At 45.8% G+C, this 19,461-nt stretch overlaps 2 protein-coding genes across 9 annotated transcripts in view; both read left to right on the top strand.

The window, feature by feature from the left end:
* The first annotated feature begins 2,070 nt into the window (after positions 1–2,070).
* LOC115898178 (transcription initiation factor TFIID subunit 4-like) lies at positions 2,071–16,714 on the top strand. Its single transcript, XM_030931992.1, has 5 exons — positions 2,071–2,093; positions 3,198–3,262; positions 14,682–14,898; positions 15,002–15,573; positions 15,715–16,714. Exons 1-5 carry the CDS (start codon positions 2,071–2,073, stop codon positions 15,846–15,848), a joined length of 1,011 nt encoding a protein of 336 aa, XP_030787852.1. The 3' UTR covers positions 15,849–16,714.
* NRF1 (nuclear respiratory factor 1) overlaps positions 14,848–19,461 on the top strand; it is a 153,006-nt gene continuing 148,392 nt past the window's right edge. For 5 of the 8 annotated variants that reach the window (XM_010378769.2, XM_030931842.1, XM_030931841.1 and 2 more), the window contains exon 1: positions 14,868–14,974. The gene's annotated coding sequence lies outside the window, so the exon portion shown is untranslated. Of the gene's footprint in view, positions 14,975–19,461 lie in introns of all 8 variants that reach the window. The other 3 variants (XM_010378768.2, XM_030931839.1, XM_030931845.1) reach the window with 1 other exon arrangement.

Below are 19,461 nucleotides of genomic sequence, written 5' to 3'. Positions count from 1 at the left end.
CATATCAATCATCAGTCAAATAGAAACAGTGTACATATCCCAATGAAAAGGTAGAGATGGAATGGACATGGTGGCTGAAATCTGTAATCCCAGTACTTTAGGAGGCTGAGTCAGGAGGATTGTTTGAGACCAGCCTGGGCAACATAAGAAGACTCGGTATCTCAAAAAAAAAAAAAAAAAAAAAAGAGGAAAGAAAGAAAGGAAGGAGGGGAGGGGAGGCGGAAGAAAGGAAGGAGGGGAGGAAGGAAGGAAGGAAGGGAGGGAGGGAGGGAACAATTAGCTGGCATGTGCTTGTGGTCCCAGTTACTCAGGAGTCTGAGGTGGGAGGAGGATTGTTTGAGGCCAAGGCTGCAGTGAAGTATGATTGCACCACGGCTCTCCAGCCTGGGTAGAGTGAGACCTTGTCTCTCAAAAAATACCAACCAATAAAGTAACTACCCCTCCTAAAATAACACAGGAAAGTAAAAAGAAAAAAAAAAAAAAGAAAAAATTCCGAAATACTTCAAAAATTACACTAAAAAAGTTGCATGACTTTCCATACTAGTATGCAGACACTCAGGTGGGCAATACACATTTTTTAACACAACAAGAATAATGAGCTTAAGTGTATCTCAAGTTAGTATTATAACAAAGAGAAAAAGATTATTTCAAGTGTCTTTAGGCCATAGTCTTTTCTGTTTTGTTTTTTTCTTGAGACAGGGTCTTGCTCTGTTACCCAGGCTGGAGTGCAGTGGTATGATTATGGCTCACTGCAGCCCCAAACTCCTGAGCTCAAGCAATCCTCCTGACTCAGCCTCCTGAGTAGCTGGGACTACAGGTGCATCCCGCCATGCCTGGATACTTAAAAGAAATTTTTTTTGGCTGGGCGTGGTGGCTCATCCCTGTAATCCCAGCACTTTGGGAGGCTGAGGTGAGCGGATCACAAGGTCGGGAGATCGAGACCATCCTGGCTAACATGGTGAAAGCCTGTCTCTACTAAAAATACAAAAATTAGCCGGGTGTGGCGGCGTGTGCCTGTAGTCCCAGCTGCTGGGGAGGCTGAGGCAGGAGAATGGAGTGAACCCGGGAGGTGGAGCTTGCAATGAGCTGAGATCGCGCCACTGCACTCCAGCCTGGGCGACAGAGCGAGACTCCATCTCAAAAAAAAAAAAAAAAAATTTTGTTGGCTAGACACCGTAGCTCATACCTGTAATCCCAGCGTTTGGGAGGCTGAGACGGGTGGATCACTTGAGGTCAGGTGTTCGAGCCCAGCCTAGCCAACATGCTGAAACCCTGTCTCTATCAAAAGAACAAAAATTAGCTAAGCATGAAGTCTCAGCTACTCAGGAGGTTGAGGCATGAGAATCACTTGAGCCCAGGAGGTGGAGGTTGCAGTGAGCCAAGATTACACCATTACACTCCAGCCTGGGCGACAGAGCAAGACTCTGTCTCAAAGAAACAAAACAAAAAACATTTTTTTTTTTTTTTTAAGTAGAGACAGTCTCCCTATGTTGCCCAGGCTGCTCTCAAACTTCTAGGCTCAAGCTCTTGCCTCAGCCTCCCAAAGCACTGGGATTACAGGCATGAGCCACCGTGCCCTGCCTAGACCATGGTATTTTGACTATGCATCCTTAGTGGAATATTTTTTTAAAGCACACAAAGCTGCAAAGAAATCTCACACTTTCCTCAATAGTCTTGCTGTAAATAGTAATATTGATATTATTACTTTGAAGCTATTTTATATACATTATAAAGCAAATAGCTAATTGTCTTAATGTTAATAGGACTAATATTTTCAGTGCAAGAGAAAAGTGATTAGGTATAAAATCAGTAAGGTTAATTAAACAACTGTATGGTTAAATTGGAATCAGATATATCGATATAAACTATTTTCGTTGTTTTCAAAAACACTTATTTCATAGCACTGTCCATTGAAATGACAACCCAGTAGTCATGATCTCTTGCAGTGTCTAAATTGCGATCTATAAATATTCCTCACTAACTGGAACCTGGGCTTTTTATAGGAATGCTGATTGTTAGTATGTGGCCAGAATGAGCCTGAGACATCTTATTTTTGCCCAGGATATCGTCATGCTACAGAAAGCAAGTAAGCGGTAAGACACACGAACCGTCATGACTACATACAAAAACAAAAGCAAAGACAAAACCCCAAAAAACCGCTGACCTGTACACTTTGAAATGGTTAACATGGTACATTTATGTCACGCGTATGTTATGAGCTGAATTGCGTCCCACTTCCTGCCAATTTGAATCCTGACACCCTAACCCTGAGTACCTCGGAATGTGACTGTTTGGAGATAGGGCCTTTAAAGAGGTAATTAAGTAAAAATGGAGTGAGTGAGGGCCCTAACTCAGTATGACTGGCATCCTCATAAGAAGAGAAAATTGGGCCAGGCACAGTGGCTCACGCCTGTAATCCCAGCACTTTGGGAGGCCAAGGTGGGCAGATCACAAGGTCAGGAGTTTGAGACCAGCCTGACCAACGTGGTGAAACCCCGTCTCATCTAAAAATACAAAAATTAGCCGGGTCTGGTAGCACATGCCTGTAATCCCAGCTACTTGGGAGACTGAGGCAGGAGAATCGCTTGAACCCAGGAGGTGGAAGTTGCAGTGAGCCGAGATCACGCCACTGCACTTCAGCCTGGGTGACAGAGCAAGACTCAGTCTCAAAAAAAAAAAAAAAAAAAAAAGAAGAAATTGGGACATGAAGAGAGAGAGAGAGGGAGAGAGGGAGGGAGATACCAGACACGCATGTGCACAGTTAGAAGACTGTGTCTGCAAGCCAAGGAGAGGGGCTTTAGGAGAAACCAACCCTGTTGACACCTTGATGTCAGACTTCCAGCCTCCTGAACTGTGAGAGAATACATTTCTGTTGTGCAAGCCACCCAGTTTGTGGGATTTTAAGGCAGCCCTAGAAAACTAATACAATATATTTTACCACAATTAGAAAAACCAACCAACCAACCAACCAACCAAACAACCAACAAGAAAACCCTAAGTTGAGACTTAACAGAACAGAAAGCTCAAAACAAGCAAACAAAAGTATGCATTAGCCACCTGAATGTTTGTGGTCTGCTCTTGAAGGTTCCAGAAAGAATGAGCCATGTCAAATGGTGTCAACATACCTGAGTGGGTCCTAGTTTCATCTGGATCCTCAACGCTGGCGGTCAGCTCTCTTGCCTGCCCTTGTTTGGCAGTCTTCTCCCTCCACAAGGCCTGTTCCACACCTTTGCCATTGCTCCCCGCTCCCTGTTGACTGGCAGTGGGGGGCCCTTCCAGCAGATGACTTTGTTTCTTGCCTCATAGAAAAGCAGGAACCAACCAGCCTGACATCTCTCTCCCTCCCAGGGCCCCTGCAAACACTCAAGTCTACACCGTCTCCTGTCCTTCCTTCTTCCCCTCCAGTCTCTCAAACGTGGAGGTGTCCCACATCCTTTCAGTCCCCCACCATTTTTGTGCTTTCTCACCTTCTTAGAACACTTTCTCCATCAAATTTCTTCCTCTTGTTTTTTCTGTTTTTTAACCCCCTGTATTCATAATGCTCCTCCCCTTTTTTTTTTTTTTAACCATCACTTCAACCTCTTTTTCTACGGGTTCCTTTCCAGAAGCCTCTAACTAGGTTCAAATCTCCCTCCTGCCCAATACATACATGCTGCCTTGATCCCAAGATTTCTCTAGCTATCACAAACTCTCCATCACTCCCTTTCCATCCACCATTCTTAAAGGATTCTACTCTAGTTACCGCTATATTCCCACTTTCCCTTCATCCTGCTGCCTCTTGAATTCTGGCTTTTGCTCGCACACTCAACAATAACTATTCTGACAAAGCTCTTTCAAACTTCCTATTGGATTGCTTGCCTTCCTCCGTTGCTTGTGGGCTTCTTCTCTTTTATGCATGTACAACTGGCATCTCAGACTCTGTGTATCCCAAGCCAACACATCAGTATTTTTCTCAAGTGCACTTCCCTTCCTGAATTCTTTGTTAATGGAGCTACTGTCACCCAGCTCCATACTTCAGTATCATATTTGGGCTTTGGGGTTATTTATTTATGTCTTTTTTTTTTTTTTTTTCAAGATGGAGTCTGGCTCTGTCTCCCAGACTGGAGTGCAATGGCGTGATCTCAGCTCACTGCAACCTCCACCTCCCGGGTTCAAGCGATTCTCCTGCCTCAGCCTCCTGGTAGCTGGGATTACAGGCACGCAGCACCACAGCCAGCTAATTTTGTGTTTTTAGTAGAGATGGGTTTTCACCATGTGGGCCAGGCTGGTCTCGAACTCCTGACCTCAGGTGATCCACCCTCCTCGAATTCCCAATGTGCTGGGATTACATATTTATTTTTATTTTATGTATTTATTTTATTTATTTTTATTTTTATTTTTTGAGACGGAGTCTCGCTGTGTCGCCCAGGCTGGAGTGTAGTGGCATGATCTTGGCTCACTGCAAGCTCCGCCTCCTGGGTTCATGCCATTCTCCTGCCTCAGCCTCCTGAGTAGCTGGGACTACAGGTGCCTGCCACCATGCCCGGCTAACTTTTTTCTATTTTTCGTAGAGATGGGGTTGCACCATGTCAGCCAGGATGGTCTCGAGCTTCTGACCTTGAGAACCACCTGCCTTGGCCTCCCAAAGTGCTGGGATTACAGGTGTGAGCCACTGCGCCTGGCCTATTTATTTATTTTTGAGATGAAGTCTCACTTTTGTCACCCAGGCAATGGTGCGATCTCAGCTCACTGCAACCTCCGCCCCCCAGGTTCAAGTGATTCTCCTGCCTCAACCTCCTCAGTAGCTGGGATTACAGACGCCTGCCACCATGCCCACGTTAATTTTTGTATTTTGAGTAGAGACGGGGTTTCACCATGTTGGCCATGCTGGTCTCGAACTCCTGACCTCAGGTGATCCACTCACCTTGGCCTCCCAAAGTCCTGGGATTACAGGCTTGAGCCACCACGCCCAGCTCATATTTATTTTTTAAAGCAATTTAAACTAATTTTCTTCATTAGGTAATTCATCCAAAAGGTTCAGATTTAAAATATTCAAATTATAAACACTAAAAAGACTCTCACTACTGACCCCCAGCCATCCCACTTCTCCTCTTAAACAGGCCACTTAATGTCATCAATTCTATATGTATTTCTCTAGGGATATATAAACATATGTAAGCAAAGATTTTTTTTGTTTACATATTTCCTTTTTATGGCCAGGTGCAGTGGCTCACGCCTTTACGGCACTTTGGGAGGCCACCTTGGGCAGATCTCTTGAGCCCAAGAGTTTAAGACCAGCCTGGACAACAAGTGAAACTCCGTCTCTACTAAAAAAATACAAAAAAAAAAAAAAAAAAGGGCCAGGCATGGTGGCTTGTGGAAGAATCACCTGGGCCTGAGGTCGAGACTGTGGTGAGCCATGATTGTGCCACTGCACTTCAGCCTGGGCGACTGAGTGAGACTCTGGCTCAAAAAACAAAACATTTTTTCCTTTTAAAAATGCAAATGAGGCCATGTGAGCTATGTTCGTGCCACTGCACTCTAGCCTGGGCAACACAGTGAGACTCTGTTTAAAAAAAATAAATAAATAGTGCTCACTTTGGCAGCACATATAAAACCGCACATCTACAACCATCTGACCTTTGACAAACCTGACCAAAACAAGCAATGGGGAAAGGATTCTCTGTTTAATAAATGGTGCTGGGAGAACTGGCTAGCCATATGCAGAAAATTGAAACTCTATCCTTTCCTTACACCTTTATACAAAAATTAACTCAAGATGGATTAAAGACTTAAATGTGGCCGGGCGCGGTGGCTCAAGCCTGTAATCCCAGCACTTTGGGAGGCCGAGACGGGCGGATCACAAGGTCAGGAGATCGAGACCATCCTGGCTAACACGGTGAAACCCCGTCTCTACTAAAAAATATAAAAAACTAGCCGGGCGAGGTGGCGGGCGCTTGTAGTCCCAGCTACTTGGGAGGCTGAGGCAGGAGAATGGCGTAAACCCAGGAGGCGGCTTGCAGTGAGCTGAGATCCGGCCACTGCACTCCAGCCTGGGTGACAGAGCGAGACTCCGTCTCAAAAAAAAAAAAAAAAAAAAAAAAAAAGACTTAAATGTAAAACCCCAAACTACAAAAAACCCTAGAAGAAAATCTAGGCAATACCATTTAGGACATAGGGATGGGCAAAGATTTTATGATAAAATTGCCAAAAACAATCACAACAAAAGCAAACTTCTACAAATGGGATCTAATTAAACTAAAGAGCTATGCACAGCAAAAGAAATTATCATCAGCTGGGTGTGGCGGCTCACGCCTGTAATCCCTGCACTTTCAGAGGCAGGCGGATCTCTTGAGGTCAGGAGTTCAAGATCAACCTGGCCAACATAGTGAAACCCCGTCTCTACTAAAAATACTAAAATTAGCTGGGCGTGGTGGCATACACCTGTAATCCTAGCTACTCGGGAGGCTGAGGCAGGAGAATCACTTGAACCCATGAGGCGGAGGTTGTAGTGAGCCGAGATCGCGTCATTGCACTCCAGCTTTGGCAACAAGTTTTTAAAACTCTGTCTCAAAAAAAAAAAAAAAAAAGAGAAATGCAAATCAAAACCACAATGAGATACCATCTCACACCAGTCAGAATGGCGATTATTAAAAAGTCAAGAAATGACAGATGCTGGTGAGATTGCAGAGAAATAGGAATGCTTTTACACTGTTGGTGGGAATGTAAATGAGTTCAACCATTGTGGAAGACAGTGTGGCGATTCCTCAAAGATTTAGAACCGGAGATACCATTTGACCCAGCAATCCCATTACTGGGTATATACCCAAAGGAATATAAATCATTCTATTATAAAGATACATGCACACGTATGTTCACTGCAGCACTATTCACAATAGCAAGGACATGGAATCAACCCAAATGCCCATCAATGATAGACTGAATAAAGAAAATATGGTACATATACACCATGGAATACTATGCAGCCATAAAAAAACAAGATCATGTCCTTTACAGGTACATGGATGGAGCTGGAAGCCATTATCCTTAGCAAACTAATGCAGGAACAGAAAACCAAACACCACATGTTCTCACTTATAAGTGGGAGCTGAACAGTGAGAACACGTAGACACAGGGAGGGGAACAACACTTACTGGGGCCTGTCAGGAGAGGATGGTGGGGGAAGAGTACTAGGGAAAAGAGGTAATGCATACGGGGTTTAATACCTAGGCGATGGATTGATCTGTGCAGCAAACCACCATAGCACACGTTTACCTATGTAACAGACCTGTACATCCTGCACATATACCCCAGAACTTAAAAAAAAAAAAAAATCAAGTGGCTGAACATTTTATAATTAATTTTTTTAATTAGTAAAAAAAAAGAAAAAACAAGCAATAAATAAATACAATTTAAAAAATAAAAATGCAAATGATAGCTTGCCACATACACAGTTCTATCCCTTGCGTTTTTCATGTACATATCTTGGATGTGATCTTACTGAATGCTCTCTCATTCTTGGTACAGCTGCATAGTGTTTAGCAGTGTTTCTGATTTCTCTACTCTTGTCTCCAACATCTACTCAATGGCCAAGTTATATTAATGATGTATTATTTTTCTTATGGCATTTACATTCCCAGTGCTGATTAGTTTAGACTTTCATGCCTGGATTGCCACAACAGCCTCCTGTTTGTCCTCTCCTTAGCCTTTCTTTATTTCATGCTATTCTGTTAGATTCATCTTAAGTACTGCTCTGATTATGTTATTTCCCAGCTTAGTAATTTTCTCCTCTGCTGCAGAATCTGATGCTATGTTCTCTCCATTTTTCTTACTGCCCCCTCTTCCTTCATGCCCTGAACTCTTAAGTCACACCGAAGAGCGTGATGATCCTAGAGCAGACGTCATTCTCACGGGAGTGTTTTCCATATTGTTACTTTACCTTGAAGTATATGTCACGAAGTCCAAAACCACCCTGTCCTTCAGTTCAGCTCAGACACTAACTTTCCTCTGAAGACCTCCTGATCCCGACAATTAGTCCAGCAAGCTAAAAGTGAGCCTGGCAAGGTGCCTAAGATAAAACATTTAAGGGGTTGCTCATTCTCAGGGTCACGCAAGCGCCAACTCTGCATTCACACACCCTGAGAGTGGGTGGCTTCTTAAATTTTGCCTCCTCAGTGACTCGCTTACCTCTCCCTAGTCCCAGCCTTACCTTAGCAGTCCTAGGCCTCCTCTAAACCCCCAAAGAGCTTGATTTGCACATCTCTAAGGGTGTTCTCTTCCTAGCCTGCACTGTAGTTATTAAAGTACAGACTTCATTTTCTCCCCACTAAGTTCCTTGAGGGCGGCACCACGCCTGACCCATACTGGATCCCAGGTGCCTCTCACGGAACCTCACACAAGCCCATGTGTATTTGTTACAGCTCTTTAGGTTAGGAGTGTCTACTCACCTGAAACCATGCTCAAAGGACTTTCAGTAAAAAAGGCAAAGGCAATCAGGAGCTATTCAGGAACTTAAGAAACCCAAAGGCAGGAATCCTGTGGGTCTCAGGAAGAGAATCAGAAACTAGAGCACTGTGGGAACTCCAGGAACTCCCGCCCCACTCCCGCCCGCTTCCTCTCTATCTGCTTCTCTGTGTGCCTCTGCCTTCCTCCTCTCTCCCTAATGACAGACTTTGTTTCTCACTTCACTTAGCGGAAAATTGCCTCTGCCTACAGCTTCCAAAGTTGGGTAAGTTGCAGCTCAAGTACACACACACACAGAAGGGCAGAGAGAGAGATCTCAACTTCAATTTCAAAATCTCCATGAAAGGCTCTAATTGGCCCAGGTTGAGTTAGGAACCTGCTTCTGGACCAACTATCTGTGGCCAGAAGGCACTGCAGGAATCTGGCAATCTTGGGGACCTCAGTGGTGTTCATGCATCTTATCTCCATAGCTCCATCATTAGCGTGATCAGCTCCATCATCAGCTCTAGCTTCCAGTTTCTGTATCTTTGAGCCAAACAAACATTCTAAATTTCCAAGACAGAGAATAAACGTTGCACTGCTTGGGTCGGGTGACCACCCCCGAATCACTCAGCAATGGGGGGCAGAGAGAGAGAGGGTCTCAAATATAGGCATGACTGGTGGAGGTCATCTCTGTGAATGCGGAAGTTTCTACAGAAGGGGGACTCTGTTGAACTAGTGAGTCATACCCAACGATGACTGTTACGAGGTATTTGTTGAATAAATAAATGCAATGACTGAATGATCTCATTTTAAAAAGAGCAACTGTCCAAAGCTATTAGCTAAGTTGTAGACAGTTATTTGAAAACTCACTCAAACACTCAAAATGTAATCAGTCTCTGAGCCTTGATGAAAATTCTGGTGGCTGGGCATGATGGCTCACACCTGTAATTCCAGCACTTTGGGAGGCCGAGGCAGGTGGATCGAGACCAGCCTGGCCAAGATGGTGAAAACCTGTCTCTACTAAAAATACAAAAATTAGCTGAATGTGATGGCACTCGCCTGTAATTCCAGCTACTTAGGAGGCTGAGGCATGAGAATTGCTTGAACCCGGGAAGTGGAAGTTGCTGTGAGCCAAGATTATGCTACTGCACTCCAGCCTGGATGACAGGGCAAGACTGTCTCAAAAACCAAAACCTTTCTTCCCAGTGTCTCTCAAATCCCTCCCTTCCCTCTATTTCACCACCACCACCACGGTTTGCACTCAGGTCTGATGCTCTGCTGGGCCTTGTTCACTTCCATTCCAGCAGCTGACTGTACCCAGAGTAATCTGCTCCAAACACATGGCCTTCCTGTTCTCACCAGTCACTCGATCTGTCTGAAACCAAACACATCCTTTCTATTGAAATTCACTTCCCATTAGAGGACTGTCAACGACACTACCATCTCTCCAGCATTTAGTTCTTGAACACCTGGCATTACTTCTGACCTTTGCCCTCCTAGTCCTTCACTATCTCATCAGTTATTAAGCAGTGTTGACTTTTTCTTTATCGCCTTTGTTGTTCTTCTTTTCATTTCTTTCAGTCATCTCCAACCTGACTGTTAGGGAGTTCAGGAAATCGTTCAAGGACTGATTAATAAGATGGTATGGAGAGGATATTTGGTTGGGGGTGTGGGAATGTCTGAATCCTGTCTTGACTAGCCATCTCTACTCCTCATGAGGAGTGTGGGGAGTACATGTGCAATGACACACCAGGGAAAGAAGCACTTTATTATTAGCTGGGTATGATCCACAATGCAGAAGTCAGGAAAGATAGGCTGGGCTCTGGTCATCTCTGTCTATCCTCCCCACATCAATGCCCAAATATGAGTCTTGGAGCTTTTCTTCTGAGTGCGATAGAGGCACACTAACCAGAAAAACTAGAGAGAAAGACAAATCCGCAGCCTCTTTGCCCCAAGCCCAGGGCCTTGCTAAGACTTTATCTGTGGGCCATAGCCTTAGGGTCTGGATACCTTGTGGGAGAGGGAAAGACAGCAAGCTGGCTGGGCTGCCTCTGAGAAGGGCAAGGGCAGCCCTTGTTACCACTCACAGTATGTTGAAGAATGGGAAAGATGTGGCACCCATTTTTGTTGAACGTGTTATCTTTTAAGGGCTCCATCCCAAGAAAATGTTATTCCATATTCTCCAATTTTAGTAAGAGTTTCTTCCTTTGTGTGTGTTTGGTGGTGGGGAGGTGAAATTTCTTCCTCACCATCCTACCTCCACTTTGGGAGAAAGAAGAGGGTGGGGAGGGAGGAGCCTTGAGCGCCCTCTAGAGACCAGAAGCTCAATTCACTCCCTGGGGAATCTACACTGCCATGACCTTAGTGCTTTGCTCTAAAATTGTCAATTGTCTATTGCCTACTATGAGCCAATTCCTTGGCCGGTGTGGTGGCTCAGGCCTGTAATCCCAGCACTTTGGGAGGCTGAGGTGGGTGGATCACCTGAGGTCAGGGGTTTGAGACCAGCCTGGGCAACATGGTGAAACCCCGTCTCTACTAAAAATACAAAATTAGCCGGGCACGGTGATGCATGCCTGTAGTCCCAATTATTTGGGAGGCTGAGGCAGGAGAATCGCTTGAACCTGGGAGGCAGAGGTTGCAGTCAGCCGAGATCACACCATTGCACTCCAGCCTGGGCAACAAGAGCGAAACATCGTCTCAAAAAAAAAAAAAAAAAAAAAAAAAAATTCTAAGGAGGCCATTAGAACCCTCTACAGTTTGGCTCAAGGTACCTTTTTGGTCACTAGAATGACTTCAGCATAGTAGCAGATAGGGCAAGCACAGAAAATGAATGCCAAATTTAATTATCCAGTGAATAGATTGGCTGCATCTAATCAAGAGGGGAAGGAACCTGGGTGAGATTACCAGAATTTCACCTACTTCATAACCAAATCAATAGATCCAACAAGAATTAAATAAGGCATCATGGGAATCTAATCTGTAGGGTAGGGTGTGGGGAGACCTCTGTGGAAATAGCACGTATGTGAAAGGGACTTGATGTGTTCACAGTGGTAGCAGAAGAATCTCTGTGTCTTGACTCTTAGCCAAAAATCTCTGGCCAAAACACAGCCTCCCCTGTTCTCCTGCAAAGGTAAGCCCAGTCCGTTTGGGGCAGTAACCTCAATTTGCTTGGGATGGTAAATGTCATTTAATCCTAAGAAGGTTCAGCATTAAAGATGAGGATGGTAAAATAAATCAGATCTGTAGTATTCATACTTTTGTGTTAACTTTGGTAATATTTTAATTTTGTATTTTCAATGTTTGTAAGATTTAGTATTTATCATATTAGAGAATCTGACAAGTTTCACAAAACAAGAGCCTTACTAAGTTTGATGTTCTTTGACCTTTTCCGTTTCTTTAATGAAATGTTGGTCATGACCCACTAAGTTATTTATGTGTTTCATCAGTGGGTACTGGCCTGAGACCCTCGTAATGGTTAAAAGTACAACTCTGAGGTCAGGCTGATGACTTTCAGATCTGGCTTATTGTCTGGGTTTGGGCAAGTAACCTCTACATGTCCTTGTTTCTTCATCTGTAAAATGGGAGATGAGTACCTACCCAGGCCGGGCACAGTTGCACACTTGTAATCCCTGCACTTTAGGAGGCTGAGGCAGGAGAACGGCTTGAGCTCAGGAGTTCGAGACCAGCCTGGGCAGCAAGGCGAGACCCTGTCTCTAGAAAAAAATTTAAAAATTAGGGCTAGGCACGGTGACTCACACCTGTAATCCCAGCATTTGGGAAGCTGAGGTGGGCAGATCACCTGAGGTCAGGAGTTTGAGACCAGCCCGGCCAACATGGTGAAACCCTGTATCTACTAAAAATACAAAATTAGCTGGGTGTGGTGGCGTGCACCTGTGACCTCAGCTACTTAGGAGGCTGAGGCAGGAGAATCGCTTGAACCTGGGAGGCAGAGGTTGCAGTGAGCTGAGATTGTGCCATTGCACTCCAGCCTGGGTAAAAATAGTGAAACTCCATCTCAAAAGTAAATTAAAAAAAAAAAAAAAAAATTAGCTGGGTATGGTGGCATCTGCCTGTGGTCCTAGCTACTCAGGAGGCTGAGATGGGAGGATCACTTGAGCCCAGGAGGTTGAGACTGCAGTGAGTTGTTTGTGCCACTGTACTCCAGTCTGGGAGACACAGTGAGACCCTATCTCAAAAGTTAAAAAAAAAAAAGATAGTACCTACCTTGTGGGCTCTACTTGATAGTTAAATGAGAAAGAAGATAATGTGCATAAAGGCTTACACTAGGGCCTGATACATCGTGAGCGCTCAATAAATGTCGGGAGTAAGTACTGGGTGTGATGACAAAGGGCCTAATGTACCCAATCTTGGGAGATGAAAAAATGCTGCCTGGAGGTGATGGTATTAATGTTGGGATCTGAAAGAATAGTAGGAATTATTCAGGTGAGGATTCAAGTAAGTGCATAGATGGAGTAGAGAGAAATGAAGAAAGTTATGGGTAAAGGGAACAGCCCTTGGAACAGCTGTGAGGAGGCACAACTTTCAGGCTTAAATGACCTGAGAGCTTCCCAGTTTTGAGTGTAGCCTGAGAAATATCTGTGGCAGATGAGGTCAGAGATGGCAACAAGGATGAGATCACCAATGGCCCTGTAGCCACCTCAAAGAATTTTAGACTTTAACCTATGTGTTAATGGGATCTTTTTAAGAGTCTTAAACAGGGAAACAACATGATTTTCTTTCTTGAAAGACCATTCAAGCTGTTGTGGATTTGGAGAGGGCAATTTCGGTGGCAGGGAGACCACGAGGAGTCTACTGCAGTATCTCTAGGAGAGATGACAGTAGCCTGAACCAGAGTAAGAATTGACAGGGAACAACAGTTTTAAAGATCTAATTGGGGCTGGGTGCAGTGGCTCACAGCTGTAATCCCAGCACTTTGGGAGGCTGAGGCAGGCAGATCACTTGAGTCTAGGGGTTCAAGACCAGCCCGGCCAACAAGACGAAACCTCATCTCTACTAAAAATACAAAACTTAACCGGGCATGGTGGTGGGCACCTGTAGTCCCAGCTACTGGGGAGGCTGAGGTAGGAAGATCCTTGAGCCCAGAGAGGTCGAGGCTGCAGTGAACAATGATTGCACCACTGCCCTCCAGCCTAGGTGACAGAGTGAGAATCTGTCTCACAAACAAACACATCTAACTTAATGTGGGGACTCCAGAGAGAGAGGAAGGAGCAATGGATCATTTCCAGGTTTCTGGCTTGAGCACCTGGGTGGCTGGTGGTGGCACTCTCCTAGAAAACACTGGAGAAAAAGACATTCAATTTTTGGATACGTTGAATTTTGAGGTTAATAGAATCTTGAAAATTAAAGCTTCCTGATTTTATCTGTTTTGACACCCTTTAGCAATTCTCTAATGCAATGCTTTTCACATGATTATGTGCATAAGAATCACCAGGAGTGTGGAGGTGGGGGTGTGAAAATGCAGGTTCCTAGGCTAACAAGCCAAGATTCTGGATATCAACTGGTCCAGGACTCAAAACAATTAGCCTGAGTAATTCTGATGTAGGGAGTCTCCTGACGACACTAAAAAAACCAACAAAACCACCCCTCTGCCGGGCATGGTGGCCTGTAATACCAGCACTTTGGGAGGCTGAGGCGGGAGGACAGCTTGAGCCCAGGAGTTCGAGACCAGTCTGGGCAACATAGGGAGATCACCCACCTCCATTTCTAAAAATAAAAAAAAGACCCCTCATGTGTGTCTCCACCGTTAGGCTGTTTTCCCCGACTTCTCAGGCACCTGTATGGGGGTCCCTACTGCTTCGAATAAGCTCCGTGGGACCCAGGACTTTGTCTTCATACAGGTGCATCTTCAGCGCACTCAGAACAATATGTGGTACAGCACGGGCCCCCTAGAAATGTTGGCCGAACGATCGAATGGCTGAATACATTCATATGTTGCTTGTACAAAAACTTTTTCTTTCAAATAAATATCTGGGAAGAGTTAGAGATAGGAAAGCAGAGGTCATTCCAAAGAGAGTGAGGATGCCACCGGGAAGGCAGCGCCGAAAAAACCCGAGGGGAACCACTTGCCGATCCCCCAGGCACAGTCTGGAGGTCCCAATTCCCGCGGCAGGGGGGCGAGAGATGCCACTCGTCTGATCAGCAACCATTTTGGGCCCGCTTGCACCGCTTCTCCTGGGTGTCCGCGTTGTGCTAATCCAGTTGCTTTTGAGGTTCCGGCCTCCACCAAACCTCTGAAGCGCTCCGTGCACGCAAGGCGCTGGCGGGGGAGGTCGGAGCCCTAGCCGCGAGCCCTCTCCGCGGCCTGCCTGCAGAGCAGCAGCTCCGACCTCCTCATCATGGCGGCGGCCGGGCGGGGAAGCCGGGCCGTGCGTCGCGTGCGTGCCCTCTCCCTCCCCTCCCCCTCCTCGGCGGCGGCGGCGGCGGCAGAAGCGGCAGCGCTCGCCATTGCCGCTGGTGGCAGGAGGCTGCGAGGAGCCGGCGCGGTCGCAGTCTCCACGGCGCAGGCCCACGGTAGCGCAGCCGCTCTGAGGTGAGTGCCCTACCGCGCAATCTCCAGCTATTTCAGCCCCGGCGCAGCCGCAACACGCCGCCCGCCAGCCGGCCGGCCGGCCCGCCCCGCAGCCGGCACCCTGCCGCCCCCGGCTCCGGGCCTGGGCCCCCGCCGGATTCGGCCCGCCTCGGGCGGGGGGCCCCGGCCCGGCCCAGCCAAACCGCCACCCCGAGGATGCGCAGGCCGCACTAGGCCCCAGGCGTCCTGGCGGGCTTGGGAGGGAGGCGCTGCCCTCCCGAGAGCCCCAGGGTTCCGGCCTCCCTCGCTGCCTGGGGCTCTCGGGGCCGCGGCCTTCTCCCCGCCGTGGAACCCGGGGCCCGGCCTTCCCGCGGCTCGGGAGCGGGAGGCGCGGGAGAGTGCGCCGGGCCCGGGAGCGGGAGGTGGGCGGGCTGCGCGGGACCGGAGCCGCGGCTCTCTGCTCGCCCCCTCGGCCCTTCCCGGCTCTCGTCCGCGGGCGGGCGGTGCGGCGGGGCCGGGCTGGGGCGCGGGAGCCGCTGTCTTCTGCGGGAGAGGAGGCTGGCTCTTTGGGCGGCCTCCGAAGCTTCCCTCCTGCCGGGTGGTGTGGGGTTGTTACCCAGGTAGACTGGGGGACGCTGGAATATGGCGCGTTGCCCACCTTCTTGCAAGTTAGGAGGTGGCCGGGGCGGCAGTTCCAGAAGGAGGGCGCAAAGTCCTTTTGTACGCAGAAATAAGGAGCGACATTGTGTTTTCTTCCCCAGTTGAGATGTGCCCGCGGAGGGGCCACGGTTCTTCCTGTTCCTGGGGTGGTGGTCCCCTGGGTGACGGAGAGGGGGAGTGGCATGCCCCTCCGAAGGAACTGAACCTTTTGCTACTGGAAAGACAGGGTCTCTGAGATGGCCGTCTGCATGGTATTTTCCCATATCCCCAGACCTTTTCGGGTTTGCCATTGCGTGTTGTGCACTCCACCGTGCAGTGATGTCTGCTGCCTCTCTCACCTGTTGTGTCGGGGCTGCTGATCCCAAAGTTTCCGCAGTGTATTTGGTTGTGCCCACCAGAACTTGAAGTTGTTTAAAAATCTTAATATTTGGGGGGGCTTCCAGTGATATGTGCTCCAACCAGTTGGAGGAGCTGTTGCCTGCTCTCCATTCTTATCAAGCATTAGATTAGAATATATTAATTGCTTATTTTAGAGCTGGTGTCAATCGTGCTGAATTCTTTCTGTGGACAAAGCAAAATTCACATTTTCTTAAGTGTTCAGAGACCGTGTATTGAGAGACGCATAAGGAGAAAGGTAGTGTGAGTGAGCCTGTCAGCTTAGGCAGTCGTTGGGCAGAGCTTTTGTCCCGGGACATCATCTGTGCTCACAGTGTGATCCTTTTTCCCATCCCATCTCAGCCCAGGCTTTTAAAAAATTCTTTTTCCTTTGGGCTTGACCAGTAAGTAATTGGGAAAGGGCGGTGTTAGAGTCTTGGAGATGCTGTTTGTGTGTCTGTGTGTGAGATTCGTTAGTATCCCGACTCCCTAAAATTGTGTTTGACAGTTCTTGACAGTTTACCCGGTAAGACAGTGAAAATATGACTAGTTCTCTCCGTGCATCCAAGTAATTTCCTTATGAGTCCGAAAGCAGACATAATTATCACATGCAATGTAGAATATTTACTCTTAACTCAGATGCTAAATTGTGTGCAGAATTTTTTTGTGTCAAGGGGCTTTTTTTGTCTTTTTATAGGACTTAGTGGCTTTCAGCAGGGCCCATGAGGAAAAAAACAATCAGATTAAGAAAACTCTACGGCCCGGTGCGGTAGCTCACGCCTGTAATCCCAGCACTTTGGGAGGCTGAGGCCGGTGGATCACCTGAGGTCAGGGGTTCGAGACCAGCCTGGCCAACATGGTGAAACCCCCGTCTCCATTAAAAATACAGAAATTAGCCGGGTGTGGTGGCAGGCGCCTATAATCCCAGCTACTGGGAGGGTTGGGGGCGGGGGCTGCCGAGGCAGGAGAATCGCTTGAACCCTGGAGTCAGAAGTTACAGTGAGCCAAGATCTTGCTATTGCACTCCAGCCTGGGGTACAAGAGTGAGACTTCACCAAAAAAAAAAAAAGAAAAAAAGAGAGAAAATTCTTTACTTAATCTTTTGACCCATCCTTATTTGAAGTCCTTTAATTTCCGCACACAGTCTCAAACTCAACATATAGGAGGGAAATGACTTTTTGCTTAGTAGTCAGTGGTCATATATAGGAGGGAAAATTACTTGCTTAGTAGTCAGTGGTCATAGTCTCATGTAGCAAGGAAAATTTCTTATCCCCAAGCTGGGAGTTTTTGTGGAAATAGGTCTCTTCTCTTTTCTTTTTCTTTTCTTAGACGGAGTCTCACTCTGTTGCCCAGGCTGGAGTGCAGTGGCACGATCTTGGCTCACTGCAACTTCTGCCTCCTGGGTTCAAGCGATTCTCCTGCCTCAGCCTCCCAAGTAGCTGGGATTACAGGTGCCCACCACCATGCCCGGCTAATGTTTGGTAGAGACGGGGTTTCACCATGTTGGCCAGGCTGGTCTGGAACTTCTGACCTAAGGTGATCTGCTGGCCTCGGCCTCCCAAAGTGCTGGGATTACAGGTGTGAGCCACTGCGCCTGGCCCAATAATTTTCTTATAAAAATATATATATTTTGTGTGTGTGTGTGTGTGTATACATATATATAATATTTTTTTTTTTTTTAAGTTAGAGTTGGGGATCTTGCTATGTTGCCTAAGCTGGCCTTAAACTCCTGGGCTCAAGGAATGCACCCACCTCAGCCTCCACAGTAGCTGAGACTATGGCAAGCACCACCATGCTGGCAGTGGCTTCATAACCTGTTTCAAGGAAATTTAGCTCCTGTATTAAGAGAAGGAACTATAGAAGTAGGAGATAATGAGGGCCCTTGTCCAGATATAGAAGGGTTTAAAGGAGAAGGGATTTCAGGTTTCCTTCTGAATTCCTGTGTATGTCATTAGAACCCCAAATTGTAGGTTTTTTGTTTCATTAAACCATAATTAGTCACTTGTCTAATTTTGTTAGGGAACTGAAGGCCAACTTCCCATGATTTAAATACCTGAATTTGCATTGCCTCCACGCTGTAAGTTCAACCAAAACTCTGGGTTGTCTTTAGAAATATTTTATGTGAAATAACCACAAATGAGTGACTTGTTTTAAGAGAAATTTAAGCTCCTGTGGTCTGGGATTAAATTTTTATGCCTTTTCTTGTATGGAATAAGGCATTCAGTAAAGTTGAGGAATAATAACGAAGAACAGTAATTACTAAAATTAAAATTTTTCCACGAGTATTTGAAAAAGCGTGCTGATTTTTTGGTTTCTGGAGGGACTATGAACTGTCAGTCTTTAGAAACAGTCTGCAGTCCTACCTCAACAGGAAGTTAATGTATACATTCAGCTTCTGTCAGATGTCTTTAGACAAGCCCATTGCTTCATGCTGAAGCAGGCTTATTCATCCACACAGTGCCACTGTGAAAAATTGGAGGGTTAGGGGAAACTCCGTGGGCTGTTGAATTTCACAAATGTCTACTTTAACCTCGAGAGTTTAGATGAGCCCTTTCTGGGCCCGTAATCATCCAGGAAGTGGGATATCTGAATTTAGATGTTTGTGACTATGTGTGATGCTTATTAATATGTATATATAGAGTATTTGGAAAATCAATCTTAAAATACCAATCTTTGATTTTGTAAAAAACATTTCAGATAATGTTCTATACTAAAAGACATTTTCTTCATGTTCTTTCATGTTTTCCTTGATAGCTAAAGCTAGTGTTTTCAGTCTGAGCTTACCCAAATATAATTTTCCATGAATGCTTAGTACAACAGCAATGAAAAAGGAACCCACTTGTTATTTTAGAAACATTTTATTTAGACCAAGGCCAATGTTTTTTGAGTCTCAAGATACATGTTAATTTTTGTGCCTTATGTATCTTATATTTCCTTCCTTATTAACTAGAGGGTGGATTATCCACTTTCTTGGGTTTTCGGTTAGTACTTTTATCCATCAGTATTCTACTAAGGTAAACAGACTGGAAGATAAATAGTAAAAGGTGAAACAAATCAATTTCAGGTGTTTCCAGAAGATTAAAACCATATTGAGCTATTGGAAACTTTTAATCCTCGAGCAACAAGAATGCTTTGTTTGAAGTTATTTTAATGTAATATGGACAAAACTTGGGAAATGAATTTTTGACTGCTCAAGAAAAATAAGTGGATTGCTTATACCTTAGAATATATATATGGTTTTTTTTTTTTTTTTTTTTTTTTCAAAAGTGCACTTCAGAATTAGGCTAATGTATTTTCAGCCTGACTTAATGCAGTGTGTTTAGCAAAACATCAAAAAGACTTCATCATGTTGTGGTCTTTAGACCTAAAATGTTTTAAAATGTGAACATTTATGTGATACCAAGTAAATTTTCTGTGACCCGAAGAAGGGTCACAGAAATACAACTTCACAGAGATGTTCTAGTATATTAGAA

Source organism: Rhinopithecus roxellana, chromosome 6 (assembly GCF_007565055.1).
Source record: "Rhinopithecus roxellana isolate Shanxi Qingling chromosome 6, ASM756505v1, whole genome shotgun sequence".
In the NCBI taxonomy this organism is placed as follows: Eukaryota; Metazoa; Chordata; class Mammalia; order Primates; family Cercopithecidae; genus Rhinopithecus; species Rhinopithecus roxellana.
Note: the sequence above shows the minus strand (reverse complement) of the source record. Positions and strands in the feature narration are given on the sequence as shown.